The sequence below is a fragment of the Aspergillus fijiensis genome, assembly GCF_003184825.1.
Source record: "Aspergillus fijiensis CBS 313.89 unplaced genomic scaffold BO72scaffold_4, whole genome shotgun sequence".
Taxonomy (NCBI): domain Eukaryota; kingdom Fungi; phylum Ascomycota; class Eurotiomycetes; order Eurotiales; family Aspergillaceae; genus Aspergillus; species Aspergillus fijiensis.
The window spans coordinates 667,113-682,385 of NW_024468980.1; the positions used below are offsets into that span (position 1 = coordinate 667,113).

The following is a 15,273-nucleotide window of genomic DNA, read 5'->3' on the forward strand; positions in this document are numbered from 1 at the left end:
GGCGAAGCGCCCAGATATCACATGTAAGTGATATTAAGGGTCCTTGCTAGCTTCGGCGTCGGCCTGGAGCCTGCTCATATCGGGGCAGATGGATTTGGGGCGAAAGGTTCTCGACTTTAACATATCCACCCGGGTGCATGGGTCCCGATTCCTTCAGTGGCGGTCTCAGGGGGATGCGCCCAATTCTGCCTCCGAGATTAAGCAGTGGAACCGTTGAATTGCCAGGGAATCTTCCGACTAGCTTGTGTGCCTGGACGATCGAGTGGTATAAGAAGGAGAGCCCCCGGCCGTTCGTCTTTGCTGCTTGGCACATCACAATCAAGACTGGCTCTTGACGTTCCTTCTTTACTCTCGCATTCATTCATTCTTTTTCATCAGTCACTCTTTTAATCGACCAGATCGATATACATTCTTTTCAAAATGAGAATCAGCAACTTGGTTATTGCGGCCTCTGCTGCCGGCATGGTCAACGCTCTCCCTAAGCGTGAGATGAAGAAGCGTGCTTCCTCTGGTTTCACCTGTAGGTCATGCCTTGTGGGGATGGAGAATAGCAATGCTGACCGATGCAGTCTTCGGTGTTAGCGAGTCTGGTGCTGAGTTTGGTTCCGGCGTTGGTACTCTGGGAACCACCTACACCTGGCCTACGACCAGCCAGATCCAGATCCTGAGAGATGCGGGCATGAACATGTTCCGTATTCCCTTCCTGATGGAGCGTCTTACTCCCGACAGCATCACCGGCTCTTTTGCTTCTGCCTACCTTAGCGACCTCAAATCGGTATGAGCCACATGACCATATCCATTGAATTATTCTGACAAGAACAGACCGTCCAATTCGTCACTGACAGCGGAGCTTACGCCGTCCTCGATCCCCACAACTATGGAAGATAGTAAGCAAGCCGGCATTCTGTGCTATACGTGGCTAATAGTCTACTAGCAACGGAAACATCATCACTTCCACCTCTGATTTCCAGACCTGGTGGAAGAACGTTGCCGCTGAGTTCGCTGACAACGACAAGGTCATCTTTGATACCAGTGAGTTGCATAGTGCCTGCTGATGAAGCATGAGACTAATCGATCAGACAACGAGTACCATGATATGGAGCAGTCCTTGGTCCTGAGCCTCAACCAGGCCGCCATTGACGGTATCCGTGCCGCCGGCGCCACGACTCAGTACATCTTTGTTGAGGGTAACAGCTACTCTGGTGCCTGGACCTGGACCGAGAACAACGATAACCTCTCCGGCCTGACCGATACCGAGGACAAGATCATCTACGAGATGCACCAGTACCTCGACTCCGATGCCTCTGGTACCTCGGAGACTTGCGTCAGCTCCACCATCGGTAAGGAGCGTCTCGAGAGTGCCACCGAGTGGCTTCAGACCAACAACAAGAAGGGTGTTATCGGAGAATTCGCCGGTGGTGTCAACTCCGTCTGTGAGGAAGCTGTTGAGGGCATGCTTTCCTACATGTCCGAGAACAGCGATGTCTGGGTCGGTGCCTCTTGGTGGTCTGCCGGTCCCTGGTGGGGATCCTACATGTACAGCCTGCAGCCCTCCGATGGCCCGGCTTACTCGACTTACCTTCCCATCCTGGAGAAGTACTTCCCTGATGGTGACTCTACCACCTCTGCTTCCAGCTCCGCTGCTACCTCTGTCGCTGCCGCCACCTCCGCAGCCACCTCCGCGGCCACCTCCGCTGTCTCTGCTGTTCAGCAGACCACCACCGCTGCTCCCCACCCTCAGGTCTCGACCACTTCCGCCATCTCCGTCGTTGCCGCCGCTCCCAGCAGCAGCTCTTCCGCTACCACCTTTGCCACCTCCACCAAGTCTAAGTCCCCCTGCAAGCTGCACAGCACCAGCAGCGCTGCTTCCGCGGCTGCCACCAGTGCTGTTGTTGCCACCCAACCCACTACCTCCGCTGTTGTTGCCACCCAGCCCACCACCAGTGCCGTTGCTGCCAGCCAGCCTACCTACACCGCTGTTGTTGTCAAGCAGCCTACCACCACCGCTGTTGCTGTTGCCGCCACCACCCCTGCCGTCATTCCTAGCCCCATCACCTCCAGTGTGGTTGCTGCCAGCGGCAGCGCTGGTGTCAGCGATCCCCAGGGTGCCCTGGCTACCAACGCTGCTGGCCAGGTCAATGAGTACTACCAGTGCGGTGGACTTAACTGGACCGGACCCACTGAGTGCGCCAGCCCCTACACCTGCGTGAAGCAGAACGACTACTACTACCAGTGTGTCGCCTCCTCCAACTGAATAGCGATCGTGCGGTAGCTCCGGAATGGTCGATTATCTGAAAGGCTAGCAAGAGCCGAGGGAATGGGAGGAGATCAGCTTGATTCTTATTCTTGTATATATCTAAGAAAAATTTATTAGGGATATCCCCATACAATATAGATTGGCTTGCCCAGCATATTTGTCTCACCGGTGTACATGTCAATTAGACTATTGAAATGTCCGCTGTATAGCTGCCAGTTCATGTCCCACCGGAACCCCCGTCCGAGGCCGTTGATGGCAACCGCCACCTGGGCTCCGGGCGGTGTCTGCTTCGGAAGAGGCCTCCGAGAAAACCATCCTTGCTTCAGTGACTCACTTTTCCACCAATTTGATGCATTCATCGCGGGTTACGATCGAGAATGCCACCTTTCCGACGAAAGTCACGATTGGACAAGGTGTCAAATGCGTATAATCTCATCAATCAGCTTCTCCGCGTGGACAATATCTGCTGACTCAGGCTAGCTGCGAAGAATGTAAAAAACGGAAGACCAAATGCTCCGGCCGGTTCCCTTGTCAATCTTGTGTCGCACGTCATGTTGATTGCACATTCAAAAGACCCGAGAGAAAGGTTTTAGTATCAGAAAGGTACCCTTATCTCTTTGGCGACTCATGAGACGACACTGACCGCGCTTTTAGTTATTTGCGTGCGCTCGAGGACAACTGTGCCCTGCGCCGCCCCCAGTCAGCGCCACCGACCAAGGAATTGTCCGAAGAAAGAGTGTCCCGGAGTAGCCCTCCGTTACCTTCTGTCGCAGACGGTAATCGTAGAGATGTCATAAGTTGCATCAGGGCACACCCATTGATTGATCTTAGACGCGTCCCCACTTCCCCAGACCAGCACCGCCGAGGCACTCATCACCAACCCTCTTGTCTCTGCCACATCCTTCTACCTGAAGGATACAACCGGACGATATAGTAAGCTCCAGGTTTGAGATGACTTCCATGGACTTAGCTGAATCTTCAGGATATTGTGGGCCGTCCTCCTCCTGGTCCTTCTCCCAGCGCGTCTTCCTGCTCCTCAAATCCGCGGTTCCCGACTACCCGTGCCCAGATCTTCCTTTTCACATCGATGGCTGTACCTGGGAACTTAGCTGGTCCCGGACTGATTTTGAAGATGCTTCTGTTGTGGAGGGGCTGCCGTCGCTGGATGACTTTCTCTATTTGCTCAACACCGTCAAGTTCCATTCCTCTCGGATGCTATATCTCGTCGACGAAGACGAGTTCATACCTCATCTCCACGAGTTCTACGATCGAGGGCTCGAGAAGGCCAAAACTCAGCCCCTATGGTTCATTCAATACCTCCTGATTATCGCTCTCGCCAAGGCTTTCTTGACCACACCCAGGAATCCCAAATTACCGCCAGGATCAGCTTTCTTCACACGGGCTATGTCTCTAGTACCGGATTTTATAGGCCTGAATCGTCAGCCAAATCGTGGCATGCAGATTCTGTACCTGATAGGTCTGTATCTGGTGTCGGTGGACATGAAAGATGCTGCTTATGTTTATGTGGGAGACCTTGATGAAGATATTGACCAATGGCTGACCGCAATCGCAGGTCGGCCAGGCGATCCGGATGTGTATCATGGAGGGGATATACCGGGAGCCACCAGACGGACTTTTTGGGACTGGTATCGCGCATCAGTGCCGTAACATCTGGTGGTCCGCATATATTCTTGACCGGCAGCTATCATCGATGATAGGCGGTCCAGTATCGATCCAAGATGCGGAAATCACTTGTGCGCTCCCCGTCGCTTACGATCATTCGGAGGATGCTCTGTTCTTCACCATGCATGTCAAGCTTTCCCGCACGATCGGCCGCGTGTTGAATTGTGAGTCCAGCATTCGAGGTGTGCGGCTCTATCTAATATGGTGCTCCTAGCCGTATACACCACCGATTTTCGATTGCGACAGTCATTCATCTCCACGATTCAGTCTGTGCTGCGCGAGATGGCCGATATTCTGCGGGAGACGGAGGAGATGGCCGCCAAAGTCTCGCACCATTCCCTGCGAACAGTATCGACTATGACGAGCCATCTGACAGTAAAATACCACCAGGTAGGTCAAGTTTGACTGATACATCACAGGTGGACTGACGGTTGTTACAGTGTATTATTCTGGCCACGCGTCCGCTGTTCCTTCACTTTCTCATCAACCGGCTCCAACCACAGGATCAGCGCGGCGAGACAGTGATCCCCGTCCAGCTGAGACCGCTTCTCGAAACCTCTCTGCAGTCGGCCAAGATCTCATTGAGAACTTTGTCTGTATTGTACGAGCAGTCACTTCTCGGTACGTCTGCCATTTTCTTTTCTTTTTTCTGTAGGCTGTATGAAACTCAAAGAAAGCATAGAATCGTTCCTTCCTTTCGACCTGGAAGGGATCTTCTCTTCCGCATTCATCCTCACCATCGCCCACTTCATCGACCCTGCTCTGGTGCCGGATATGGCCAACTACGTGCTCACCGCTTCGCGCATGCTGTCCGACATCGTTGCCAAGGGCAACATGACCGCCGCGCTGCGGCAGAAGGAATTGGATTTGCTGCAGAAGATGACCGGACATGTCGTGAGCGGGGAGAGTAGTGATCATGATGATGGAAGGGAAAGTGTCTCCCGCATGGTGAGCCTTCCTGAGCAGACGGATCCCGCGGCGGAGTCGGAGTTCATGATGGCGGATGAGGAGATTACCATGAGCCCTACACAGATATTGAGTCTGGCGGAGCATTTGGACTTGCTGAACGAGAGTGCGTGGGATATTGGATTCGGACTCGAGGGGCAGGGTTTGATGTGAGGGGTGTGTCATTGGGGTTAAGTTAGAATGGTGGGGATTCGTCTTATCTGCCTCGTGCCCGAGGTCCCACGGGCTCTCGCATCTACTGTCGAGGGCTGGTTCGCTTTGACTATCATCACCAGTCACTGCTTCAGCACTAGGGCTCCAATGACAGGCGCCTAGGCGGCCTGTCAGACACATCGGCCAATAAATGCCTCGGGCACCCGTGGCACTATCTATGTTGTACATAGCGCAGAGCGAAGGCCGCGCGAGCCGGCCTCCTTTATTTTCTCGCCATGAATGGAACTCTTGGTTGACAAGCAATAGTTCATCTACCTGCCGTATCCTCACCTCCCATCCTCTAATAATGCCCTCTATTTTTCGTGTTGCAAGGAATAGGTGAAGCCCTCACATGCCGATCGAAGTGGAGTCTGCATGCAACGGTGTCGATTGGCTCCACTGCCTCTCACCATCGGTATGTACAAATGCACTCGTCAATCTCAATCCCATAAGAACGGAAGACAAGATCAAGAAGAAAGAGCAGGGGCCAGCTCTACAATCAGCATTCAGCGCATGATACCAGAAAATCAAAAGGTGCTTGTTTGAGCACCCAGCCGCCAGGTTCATCGCCAACTTGTCCATCATCCAACGAGCAGAATATTGTAACCAAAGGAGTGTATCATATTAGATTAAGATTAGAAACCAAGAGTATGTATATCTATAATGTCTTCGGAGGCAGGCATGTTCATCGGCTCCTCCAGCAGTCAACGGCCCTCAGCGAGGAAACCACCCCCCCCCCCCTCTCTAACCGGCCTGGGTGTAGACGGTGGTGTTGGTGACGGCCTCGGCGGGCAGCCACTGGCCGGCGACGGTATGGTTGTAGGCGAGCTGGGCGAGGGTGAAGGTGTGGAGCTCGGAGACGAGGACGGTGCGGTCGAGGGGCAGGACGCGGTGGACCATGGCGTTCTGGGTGAGCATGGAGACGTACTCCTCGTCGGCGACGGCGGTGAGGTTGGCGTCGAAGGTGACGCGGATCAGGGCGTCGGGGGAGTTGCTGCTCAGCAGGGAGGTGGACAGCAGCCAGAGGGCGGGGCCGCCGGCGGGGGTGGACGCGTCGGCGAGGTGCAGGAGGCCCGCGTTGGCGCCGAGCAAGGGGTGGCGCAGCCGGAAGAAGGCCATCTCGCCGTCGGCGCCGATGTGGCCGAAGGTGCCCGTGCCGCCGGTGGCGTTGCCGGCCAGCGTGAACCAGACGCCGCCGCGCAGGGGCCCCGCGGCGGGGACGGAGATCATGCCGACGGCGTTGTTGCCCACGCTCGGCGGGATGGGCAGCTGCGCCGTCTCGCCGCTGGTGGCGTTGATGCGCAGGATGGCCGAGTCGGTGTCCTGGGTCACGTAGATCAGGCCGGTCGTGGGCTCCTCCTTGATGAAGACGGGGCTGTTGAGGCAGGGGTACAGCTTCGGGTCTCTGGCGGGGACGGCGGCCGTCGAGTGGGAGCCCCCGGACCGGGCGATGGTGGTGGTGGTGGCGTTCAGGTGGGAGACGTCCGCCGAGAAGACGTAGTACCGGCCCGTCTGCGGCGAGGCGACCTTCAGCCCGGCCCAGACGCGGTTCCCGATCTCGAAGACGCAGTGCGGCCCGTTGCCGGGGACGGGGATGTCGATCGTGCGCACCACCACGGGCTTCGCCGCCAGCGTGCGGCCGGGGTCCACGAGCAGCAGCTTGTTCTCCGCCTGCAGCGTCAGCCACATCAGCCCCGGGTACAGCGTCGACGGCCACACCCCGTGCAGCTGAGAGCTGCGGTTGCGCCCCATGGGGAACGTCTGCCACGCGATCGGCTCCTCCGTGGTGGGGTCGAGCTCGATCTTGACCAGCTCGCTGTCCGACATCTGCGATAGCAGCACGAAGTTCGTGTTCGGCACCCGGGCGAACTCGTGTGTCTCCGTGGCCACCGGCAGCTGGTACTCCGTCAGTCGCCGGCTCACCAGCGTGTTGGCGTTGGCCGACTGCTGCTGCGCCAGCGCCGTGGGGAGGAGGGCACTCAGCCCCAGCGCGGCGACCACGAGCGGCTTGAGAGCTTGGTGCAGCATTTTCTTTTTGCCTTGGTCTTTGAAGCAGCAGTGTTTTTGGCGTTGCAGGACTGAATGGACGCTTTAGCAGCAAGGGGAGGGGGGACTGGCCTCCTATTTGAATTTTTCCTCCGGGATTATTGCCCACTACCCAAGGCAATTAGCGGCCCATGCGAAGGGAACTTCGCCTAGGGCAATCGGATCCCTCTTTCACGAAGCTAACGACCCGAAGATGTCAATCGCTTCCTGTTAGACGCACAGTGGCACACAGCTGAACTGCGGAGCGAGAGATCGGCTGGATCCCTGAGTCGAAGATCGCTGATCGCTTGCCCGATCCGTGCTAGACCGGGATCCCATCGCACGCGATCAACATGTTGGTTGCATTATGGGAGATTGGGAATTGATTAAGGGCTCTAAAAGTTGTTAGAGTGATCTTATTGCTGGATCGGGATAATGCAAAGCACACCTCTTGGGCCCTGGGCCCTGGGCCCCCCTGCCCTGGGCCCTCTCAGGGGTGGATTGGCTCATTGCAACGGGTTTAGAGTTGGCTTGATGGGAGAGTGGGGGAATACGGGCTGAAGATGACGGTCTATGGTCCGGAAGTACGAATCCGAGATCCTCCGGTGGCATAATCTGCACTTGCACCTCAGTCACCAGTCAGTTTGCATTGAAATCAAAAGCATCAAAACAAAATCCAACAAAAACATGCAACAGAAGGGATTCGCTGGTGGTCACCCACCCAACTACTAACCTCCCGGCGTGTGGCTTGAGTACGGCTGAGCGGACGGGAAGCCCTATTTTCCACACCCTGTGGTCGTATGTGGTTGGTCTAACGCCTTGCTGTTATATGATGATCAAAAAGTATGTTCTCAGCATAACGATCGACTCGTCAATCTTCGGGCCTATTTTCGGCCAGCGGAGAATTTCCAGCCAAGGAAAAGAGCAGATAGAAAGACTTAGAGTACATCAATTCAGATAAATTGAAGGAGCTTTTTTTTCTTGGTTTTTTCTTTCTTTTTGAAAACAACTGACACGGGCAAGAAAGGCTCTTAGTGGTCCAACGTATGGCACCGAATTCTGTACTTCCAGCGGCCCTAGAATCAGATCTTGTTCCGCCCCGCATATCAAAATGTTCAACCCTGTTGTGAGTAATTCTCTCATAGCCACAATTCCTACTCACCATCCCGATCTCCCGATCATTATCATCTCCGCAGGCCGGCAAACTCGTTTGCCGTCCCTTCATTCAGTCATTCATTCAATCATCATATCCCTTTTAACTCCATCGTCCGCTTGAACAAACATGGCGGCGGCAACATGATCAAACCACCGTCCTGTATGGAGGCACGACAATGCGGCGGCCACTCGTTGCGTCACGAATCGGGAGCTTCACGTTCTCTTGCCATGGGTCGCTACTCTCTCTGTAGATAGCTGGCTAGACGCTTTCCACAACATGCCAAAATCCAATTCTGAGATCTTTCTGCCATTGCTTCCTCTGTGCCAGGGGCTTAGGGAGAAGGTCGAAAAGAGCTTTAGATGGTCTTCAAACTACAAATCGCCACGGTCATCATCCATAATGCCGTGAATGGAGTCGAACGGTCGTTTCGACGGCCCCGAGCAGCACATCCCATAGACGCGGAATTGAGAAACCCACTTTCTTCGTAAACTATTCTTCTATCTATAGTTCGAAGTAGTATTCAGATCTAGAACACAGATAAAAGAAATAGCGTTAAGGAGATAGAGAATGTGTGTATCTAGTACTAAGTAATTAGTTGGGGTAGTTTGCCTACTAGACTTATCCAGTAGATAAGCTAGTATAATATGAAAACAGTATAAAGCTGTCTGTAATAAGAATAGCGGTGCTAGTGTCGACAACAACAGGCGACATGTTGCAGCCCACCACTCCAGTGTTGCCATAGCCCTCCTGCACCAATGATCACAATGGCGGCAGTCTTTGTTGGCCATGCTGCCGGTGGGACAATGGTCTCACTCCTTTGTCGTGAGCTTTGTAGCTTTACACATATGAGCGAATCCCCTGCGGGAGTTCCCGACTGGTTTCCCTCGCCTCTGGCAGCTGTCTGCCAGACCCACCGGTCGTAGCGGATGGGCGCTTGGGTTCAGTCTACCACGGTGACCTTAAGATTGGAGTGGTAACTCTCTGTGGCAGGTGTACACATATCTAAAACGGACAAGACGATATCTCCTGCCCTCACGAGACCGGAGAGACAGCCCTAGTTGCCGCTTTCCCCGCCCATCCATTGAACCCCCAAAGAACCCATTAGATTCGGTGCATTCTATGGCTTATACACAAGGTGTCTTGCAAAACTACAACAACGACAGATTCCTCTGTCAAAGAAAGCCCTTACACGCTGGTGAACAAAAGATCCACCACGACAAAGAGAACTGGGTCAGGGTTCCGTGTATATATAAACTCCCTCGGCCGGCCCTCCCTGCTCGATCCGAGTACAGCCTTCCAGCGTCAAGTTGCTTCGCATTGATCATCAATCAGAACATCATGGCAGACTACTGTTACGGCGAGATGTCCGCGCGGGCATGTGTGCAAGTTTTTGATGTAGAAGTGCATAGCACATCCGGTGAGTCAGATGATGACCCTGGGACTGGTATTTACGAGGAAGATGTTCTTTGCACGTCCAGTGAGTCCGAGGATGACTCTGACTTCGATGATCGTGACGAGAGCCCACCCTGCCCACCATTCACGCCGGAATCCCCACGGGATGGCGAGGATCTGGTGGACGATGTGGCGTCTCTCCTGGATGGCAAAGGCATCGGCAATGTGCTCGGTGGAGAGGCCGCGCTTTCGATCATGGGCGTGCCCCTCATCCCTCACTTCACCGCGTTCATCATTCCGGATGAGCAAATCGACCAGGCGGCCCAGGTGCTCCGTGACGCCCAGTACCCCCGCCTGCAAGGATTTGGACCAGTTCGCCGCCAACCCCACCAATACCAAATCCCGCATCCGCTGTCATGCGTTGACCGGGGGCGCCACTCACAGCTGGCCCATCCCGGCCCATTACTTCCACACCGACGATCGCTACCCAGCGGACCGTAAGGATCGCAACCAGACTCGCGGCGTCTTTCTCTATTGCATGTCGTAGATGCTGGTCTCGGGCTTGATCATGCCCCTCGCTGGGCCTTTGCCGCCCGAGGACCCCTTTTACATGGCCACTTCCGATGCGCGGCTCTACAGGCCATCGTTGTGGGGCGGCCGGGTGATGCCGAACTGCCGGGGCCGGCGGAATAAGAAGTCCTACCCGGTCAAAATCCTCCACCCGGCGCGGTATATGGAGAATCTGGTCTACCTGATGGTCCGCGACATTGGGTACCTCGTCTGCAACGGGTGGCAAGCCGAGCTGAAATGTATGTTGTCGTTCAGTCCGCTCTTGCCGAGTGCGAACCTAGCGCTGGCCGCGATCGATGTCGAGCTCGAGGACGTACAGGATGGGCCGATCCGGGACTGGCTTGGGCTGCACCAGATATGGGACAATAATGAGGCGGCCATCTGCGTTCGGTTCGCGGCTCTTCACCGACATTGGAAAAAGTCGGGCCTACTGGGTGAACCCCTGATGACTCCCCGGGAAGCGAAGGGTGTCTCGCCGAGAGACATTGAGAAGTGCCTCAGGAACATGGAAGAGGGGAAACCCCCAAGCGTGGCTCTTGAGGAGTCCGGCTGGACTTGTCAATTGATGTAGGTTACCTTTATACCTTACCTATATTTAGAAAAAGAAATATATATATATGTACATATCATTTTATTTTGAATCTTTGCAGTAGGACATAGTAGTCACAGAAAACTAAAGGGACTGCTTGTTTCTGAGTTGTTTCGGCGTTCCTGCGGCAGGCTACCTTTGGCATTATTGCAAATTGGCACGAGTAAGCCACCCCAGCCCACTGTAGTAGTATTTTGAGCAATCGAACCACATGGTGTAAGGCGTTTGGTTACCAGGCTGGTGAAGTGCTTGGCGTTGATATCTCTGACGGCGGCCCTGGGCTGCCGGGCCTTGGTGCCTGAGGGTTGCTTGCTCACCGCCCACCTCGCTGGCCTGAGCTAGTTCTCCCAGATAGCCTCACGTAGAAGAATCAATCCATCTTCCACCTCTTTCAGAGGCGTCAACAATCTATTCTTGCTCCCCTTGTACCAAGCGCGAAGGACTGGCTATCCCCGAAGGAGATTCACGCTTTCTGTAGCGAGAAATGGAAATGCTCAAGCCCCCCGCGCCCCCCCCCCACTTCTAGGGGTCATCAGTCGGGAACGGAGAGGAGCTGTCAACTCATGAGACATCATGCAAACAGGGCATATGTTCTCTCGTATTCCCCGTCACCGAATATAATAAACCCCCTCTCCTTCCAAAGAATTCTCTTTCTCCTTCCATTCCCATCGCGGATTGGAACTTGAGTTCACCACAATGTTCGGCCGATTGAAAGCGGTGTTTAGCAGATACCCCGACAACGAGGCGGGGGCGACGATGGCGATGCTCGAATTCCTGGCAGCTCAAGGGGTGCATTTGGGCCCGATGACGCTGGCGACCCAGTCCGAAGATTACTTCTCCAAGGGCAGCCGTAGGGCTTGTGAGGTCTATTTCCCTCCCTCCAACCCGGTATCAGCCCGACAGCGAGGTTGACTGGCGGCACCTGAAGGTTCGAACGATATATCTCGTGTCCGAAACGCAGATCAACCGTATCAAGCTGCTGCTCAAGAACGGCAAAAGGTCGCCTCTGAAGACCACGGATTGGGGCGAATTGGTTTGGAGAGGCTGGCTCGAATTCAGGTTTCTCAAAGCCGCCGGAAAAGGTACGCGAGCCAGGCGAGTAAGTTAGAGTTCCCCACCACGCACGCCTTTTACCCTAAACTGTGAGGGACTGAAATCCCCATTTCAAATTAGAGCCGTGTCGTCGTGGAGTATGGATCGAAGATTGCCAGCAAGCCTCAGCAGCCGGATACCGTTGCCTTCGGCTTCTGGGGCAAGATCACCGGTATACACCAGACTAACCGTTACGGAAATGCTCGCCGTCATTCTATGTGTGACTTGCGGCCTCCCGCCCTGTTGTACTATCTGGTCCAACTGTCACTTCCTTACTCGCCTCCGAAGTCCAACTGGCAGAAGTTTCTAGAAGGGTGCAAGGCCTTGTTCGGCTATTGATTTGGTCGGGTTTGGGCAATCGGTCAAGAACTGGCACTACCACCGTCGATGCCCTTGGCTGGATTTCCGGGTAGTTATATTGTACTGTACTTCGTTGTGCCATAGAATATCACGTGTCGAGCTGCCTTCCCGGATTATCGCTATAGTATCTAGTAGGCGCAGCTGCTTACCCCTCCTGCTCCTCCCAAGGTTGCAGTTGGCCAGAAGTTGAAGCCGGCGGTCGCAGACTTTGAACCTGAGAGGTGGCGATGTGAGGGATAAGGTATGCATCTACTTCGAACACGATTACTATCGGGAAGGAAGAATAAGTGACTATCCAGCCTCATCTAGCTTGGAGAGCTTCTTACCACGGCGTCTTACTGTAGGATGGCTCTGTCCTGCGTGACACTTTTGCTTTTATCCGGGTCTTTTTCTTGTTGGCGGTGCAGGATTATCTATTCGCAATAGACCTAATGACTATCCCATCCCAGTAGCACTAGTGCTTTGTGCTGTGCTGGCTTATCTTGCTATCGGAAGGGAGAGTAGCCTTCCCCCCTGTTCCCATGGCCTCCATTCCTTGTGCCTGTCCAGATATATGTCTAATGGGTGATACTACTGCCAATGTTATAGAGATATGACCAGACCACAATACCTCGAACCTTGTGGCAAGCCTGCCTTTGATTACATAGAGGATTCTAGATCTCAGCTGCTCTCTAGACACCGTCTTCCGGGTACAGACTAGCACACAGTCCTTAACCTCGTGGTCGTACGTACCTCTCCGCATGCGTCCGCTAACCGGAATTCAAGGTAAGGATGGGCTCATTTCAAGCTCCGCCCCAAGCAGCGAGGCAGCAGCTCTGAAGCTGAGAGATACTTGGAGAGTAAAGGATTAGGCTATAAAAGAGTATACCCCCGAGATACCGCTTTTCCCTTCCGGTGGCGGTTGCGAAGAAGAAAAAAAAATTTCATGTTCTACTATGCAGCTCTAAAGACCGAAGTCCCGAGCTCGGAGCTCGGGGGCTACCGGCAGGAATCTAAATCCGATCTAGACCGAGCACTCACTCCCCCGATTCCCCAATGTTTTCGGAAATCATGCAGCTGCACAAGATGACAAGACCCAAAAGTACCGACTCTACGACTTTCACGTCCGCCCAATAGCTCGTAAGCGCGATCCGTAGACCCACAGTATCACAGGAATAGGCCAACACACCGCAACAAAGATAAATCCCAGCAGGCTGTTCCCCCACCCGTACCCGAGGGCGGCATACAGATCCGGGGCGAAGATGGGGAAGACGAAGCCGAGTATGTTGGACAACATGCGCGCGGCGGCGTTGGCCGAGGCGGCGTGCGTGGTGAACTCGTCCAGCAGGTAGGCTAGCATGCCCTGGGACAGAATGAAGCTGCCCGTGACGAAGATGGCGGTGCCGACATCAACGACGACCCAATGCAGGCGTCCCTCCGCCGACCAGCCGTACAGAAAAATACCTACGGGAATCAGCAGGATGCCGGGGACCAGGAACGGGACCCGGAATTCTGGGGTGGGTGCGCTGTCGTGGTTGCGCGCCTTTAGGGCTCGGTAGATCCGGTCCATCAGGTGGCCGCCCGCCTGCGAGGCGGTGATGGTGCCGATCGCGATGGCGATGTAGTTCAGGCTGCTGATTGTCGCGGACTCGCCGTACCGCTCCATCCAGAGGGTCGCGTAGGTGGACAGCAGGAGGCAGTAGATGGCGAAGTTCAGCGCCATGATCAGCGCGATGACCTGGATCGCTGGGCGGTAGATGAGGAGACCTAGTGGTCGAATGAGGTGGACGCCTAGCCGGGCGCTGAGGTCTTGATAGAAGGCTTTGTCGAGTAGGAGCGTGAGAGAGTGTTTGCTGAAGGAGGAGAGAGGAGCAGTGGTGGCATTCTGACGATAGCGGTGAAGGGCGGCCTTCTTCCGAAGTAGACTTCGGGTGTAGCATTCCGGTAGAAAGAAGATGCCGATCAGTACAATCACGGCGTCGAATATGGAGAGGATCCAGAATAGCCAGCCCCACGGCAGATGCTGAGAGATTACTCCGCCAATGATGGGACCCAGGGCCGGACCCAGATAGGGGATAAAGGTGGCCAGCGCGAGGGAGCGTCCTCGATGTTCCGGCCGATACATGTCCGCCAGGATAGGACCCGTGAGCTGTATGACGTAGACCGCGTCAGTTGGCAGTGCATTCAACTTCATCCTGGAATGGAACAATAACAAAATACCGACCGTGATACCTGCACTGGCGCCTGATCCGGCCAGGAATCGCCCGACCGTCATGAGCCCGACTGAAGAACTCACGGGACACAGTGCATTCCACAAGGTATAGAACAGATTACTGGCAATCCATACCGGTCGCCGCCCGTACATTTCGGAGAGAGCAGCGATTAGAAACGGAGCAAAGACGAGACCCAGGATGAAGATTGAGAAGGTGACATGAGTGGCCGTACTGCCCAGGTGAAGGTCGGCGCCGATTTGAGTCAACGCGGCGGCCATCATACTAGTCGACATGAGGGTGACGAGTTGCCCCAGCGAGACGATCAGCGCGACTGAAACTTTCTGTATGGAAGACCAGTTGTAGGGATCGTGGGGATCGTCAGGGGAGTCCCAGGTAGCCTAGGGATGAGTTGGAGGTTAGATCAAAATTGGAACCGGGGAGGGCATGATTATAGATCGAAGTTTCTGACTTACGCCATGTTCTTCGAGCAAGGCGTTCAATCGCTCTTGCTGCCGATCGGTGATGGTCACCACAGGCGGTGACGAAGTCGCTTCAGCCGGAATGTCCTTTTCTTCAAAAGACATGACGAAGAGGCTTAAATCCGTGTTTCGATTCGAATGTCAAATAGACTCAACAGATCTGGTGACGGTGTTGGACTCTTATATAAAGAGGACGTCTCGGAGGACAGTGAAGAGGGTCGGAGAAAGGTCGGAGAGTGAAAAGCTTAACACCGAGGCTGGTATAATATAATCCTAGAGGAATAGAAAAAAGAAGTAGGATACATACTGCGACCTCACTC

The 15,273-nt window shown here is 54.6% G+C and overlaps 6 protein-coding genes across 6 annotated transcripts; 4 read left to right on the plus strand and 2 right to left on the minus strand.

Moving 5' to 3' along the window:
• Nucleotides 1-420: 420 nt before the first annotated feature.
• On the plus strand, nucleotides 421-2,254 carry egl3 (putative extracellular endoglucanase/cellulase; the record flags this gene model as incomplete). Its single annotated transcript, XM_040946221.1, has 5 exons — nucleotides 421-520; nucleotides 570-775; nucleotides 823-887; nucleotides 935-1,032; nucleotides 1,080-2,254. The coding sequence occupies 5 exons, from the start codon at nucleotides 421-423 to the stop codon at nucleotides 2,252-2,254; spliced, it is 1,644 nt and encodes a 547-aa protein (XP_040805855.1).
• Nucleotides 2,255-3,217: 963 nt separating this feature from the next.
• On the plus strand, nucleotides 3,218-5,242 carry BO72DRAFT_420690 (fungal specific transcription factor domain-containing protein; the record flags this gene model as incomplete). Its single annotated transcript, XM_040942724.1, has 5 exons — nucleotides 3,218-3,781; nucleotides 3,831-4,104; nucleotides 4,155-4,330; nucleotides 4,381-4,561; nucleotides 4,623-5,242. The coding sequence occupies 5 exons, from the start codon at nucleotides 3,218-3,220 to the stop codon at nucleotides 5,057-5,059; spliced, it is 1,632 nt and encodes a 543-aa protein (XP_040805856.1). The 3' UTR covers nucleotides 5,060-5,242.
• Nucleotides 5,243-5,827: 585 nt separating this feature from the next.
• On the minus strand, nucleotides 5,828-7,367 carry BO72DRAFT_444351 (uncharacterized protein). The gene has a single exon (XM_040943782.1). It carries the CDS (start codon nucleotides 7,124-7,126, stop codon nucleotides 5,843-5,845), a length of 1,284 nt encoding a protein of 427 aa, XP_040805857.1. The 5' UTR covers nucleotides 7,127-7,367; the 3' UTR covers nucleotides 5,828-5,842.
• A 2,250-nt stretch (nucleotides 7,368-9,617) lies between these two features.
• BO72DRAFT_492077 (uncharacterized protein) lies at nucleotides 9,618-10,812 on the plus strand (the record flags this gene model as incomplete). Its single annotated transcript, XM_040948246.1, has 2 exons — nucleotides 9,618-10,043; nucleotides 10,219-10,812. 2 exons carry the CDS (start codon nucleotides 9,618-9,620, stop codon nucleotides 10,810-10,812), a joined length of 1,020 nt encoding a protein of 339 aa, XP_040805858.1.
• An 817-nt stretch (nucleotides 10,813-11,629) lies between these two features.
• Nucleotides 11,630-12,374, plus strand: BO72DRAFT_444353 (uncharacterized protein). The gene is made up of 3 exons (XM_040943783.1): nucleotides 11,630-11,694; nucleotides 11,759-11,929; nucleotides 12,004-12,374. Exons 1-3 carry the CDS (start codon nucleotides 11,635-11,637, stop codon nucleotides 12,259-12,261), a joined length of 489 nt encoding a protein of 162 aa, XP_040805859.1. The 5' UTR covers nucleotides 11,630-11,634; the 3' UTR covers nucleotides 12,262-12,374.
• An 855-nt stretch (nucleotides 12,375-13,229) lies between these two features.
• On the minus strand, nucleotides 13,230-15,214 carry BO72DRAFT_514124 (MFS general substrate transporter). Its single transcript, XM_040949502.1, has 3 exons — nucleotides 14,948-15,214; nucleotides 14,486-14,872; nucleotides 13,230-14,410 (listed from the first exon to the last, which is right to left on the minus strand). Exons 1-3 carry the CDS (start codon nucleotides 15,056-15,058, stop codon nucleotides 13,382-13,384), a joined length of 1,527 nt encoding a protein of 508 aa, XP_040805860.1. The 5' UTR covers nucleotides 15,059-15,214; the 3' UTR covers nucleotides 13,230-13,381.
• Nucleotides 15,215-15,273: the final 59 nt, after the last annotated feature.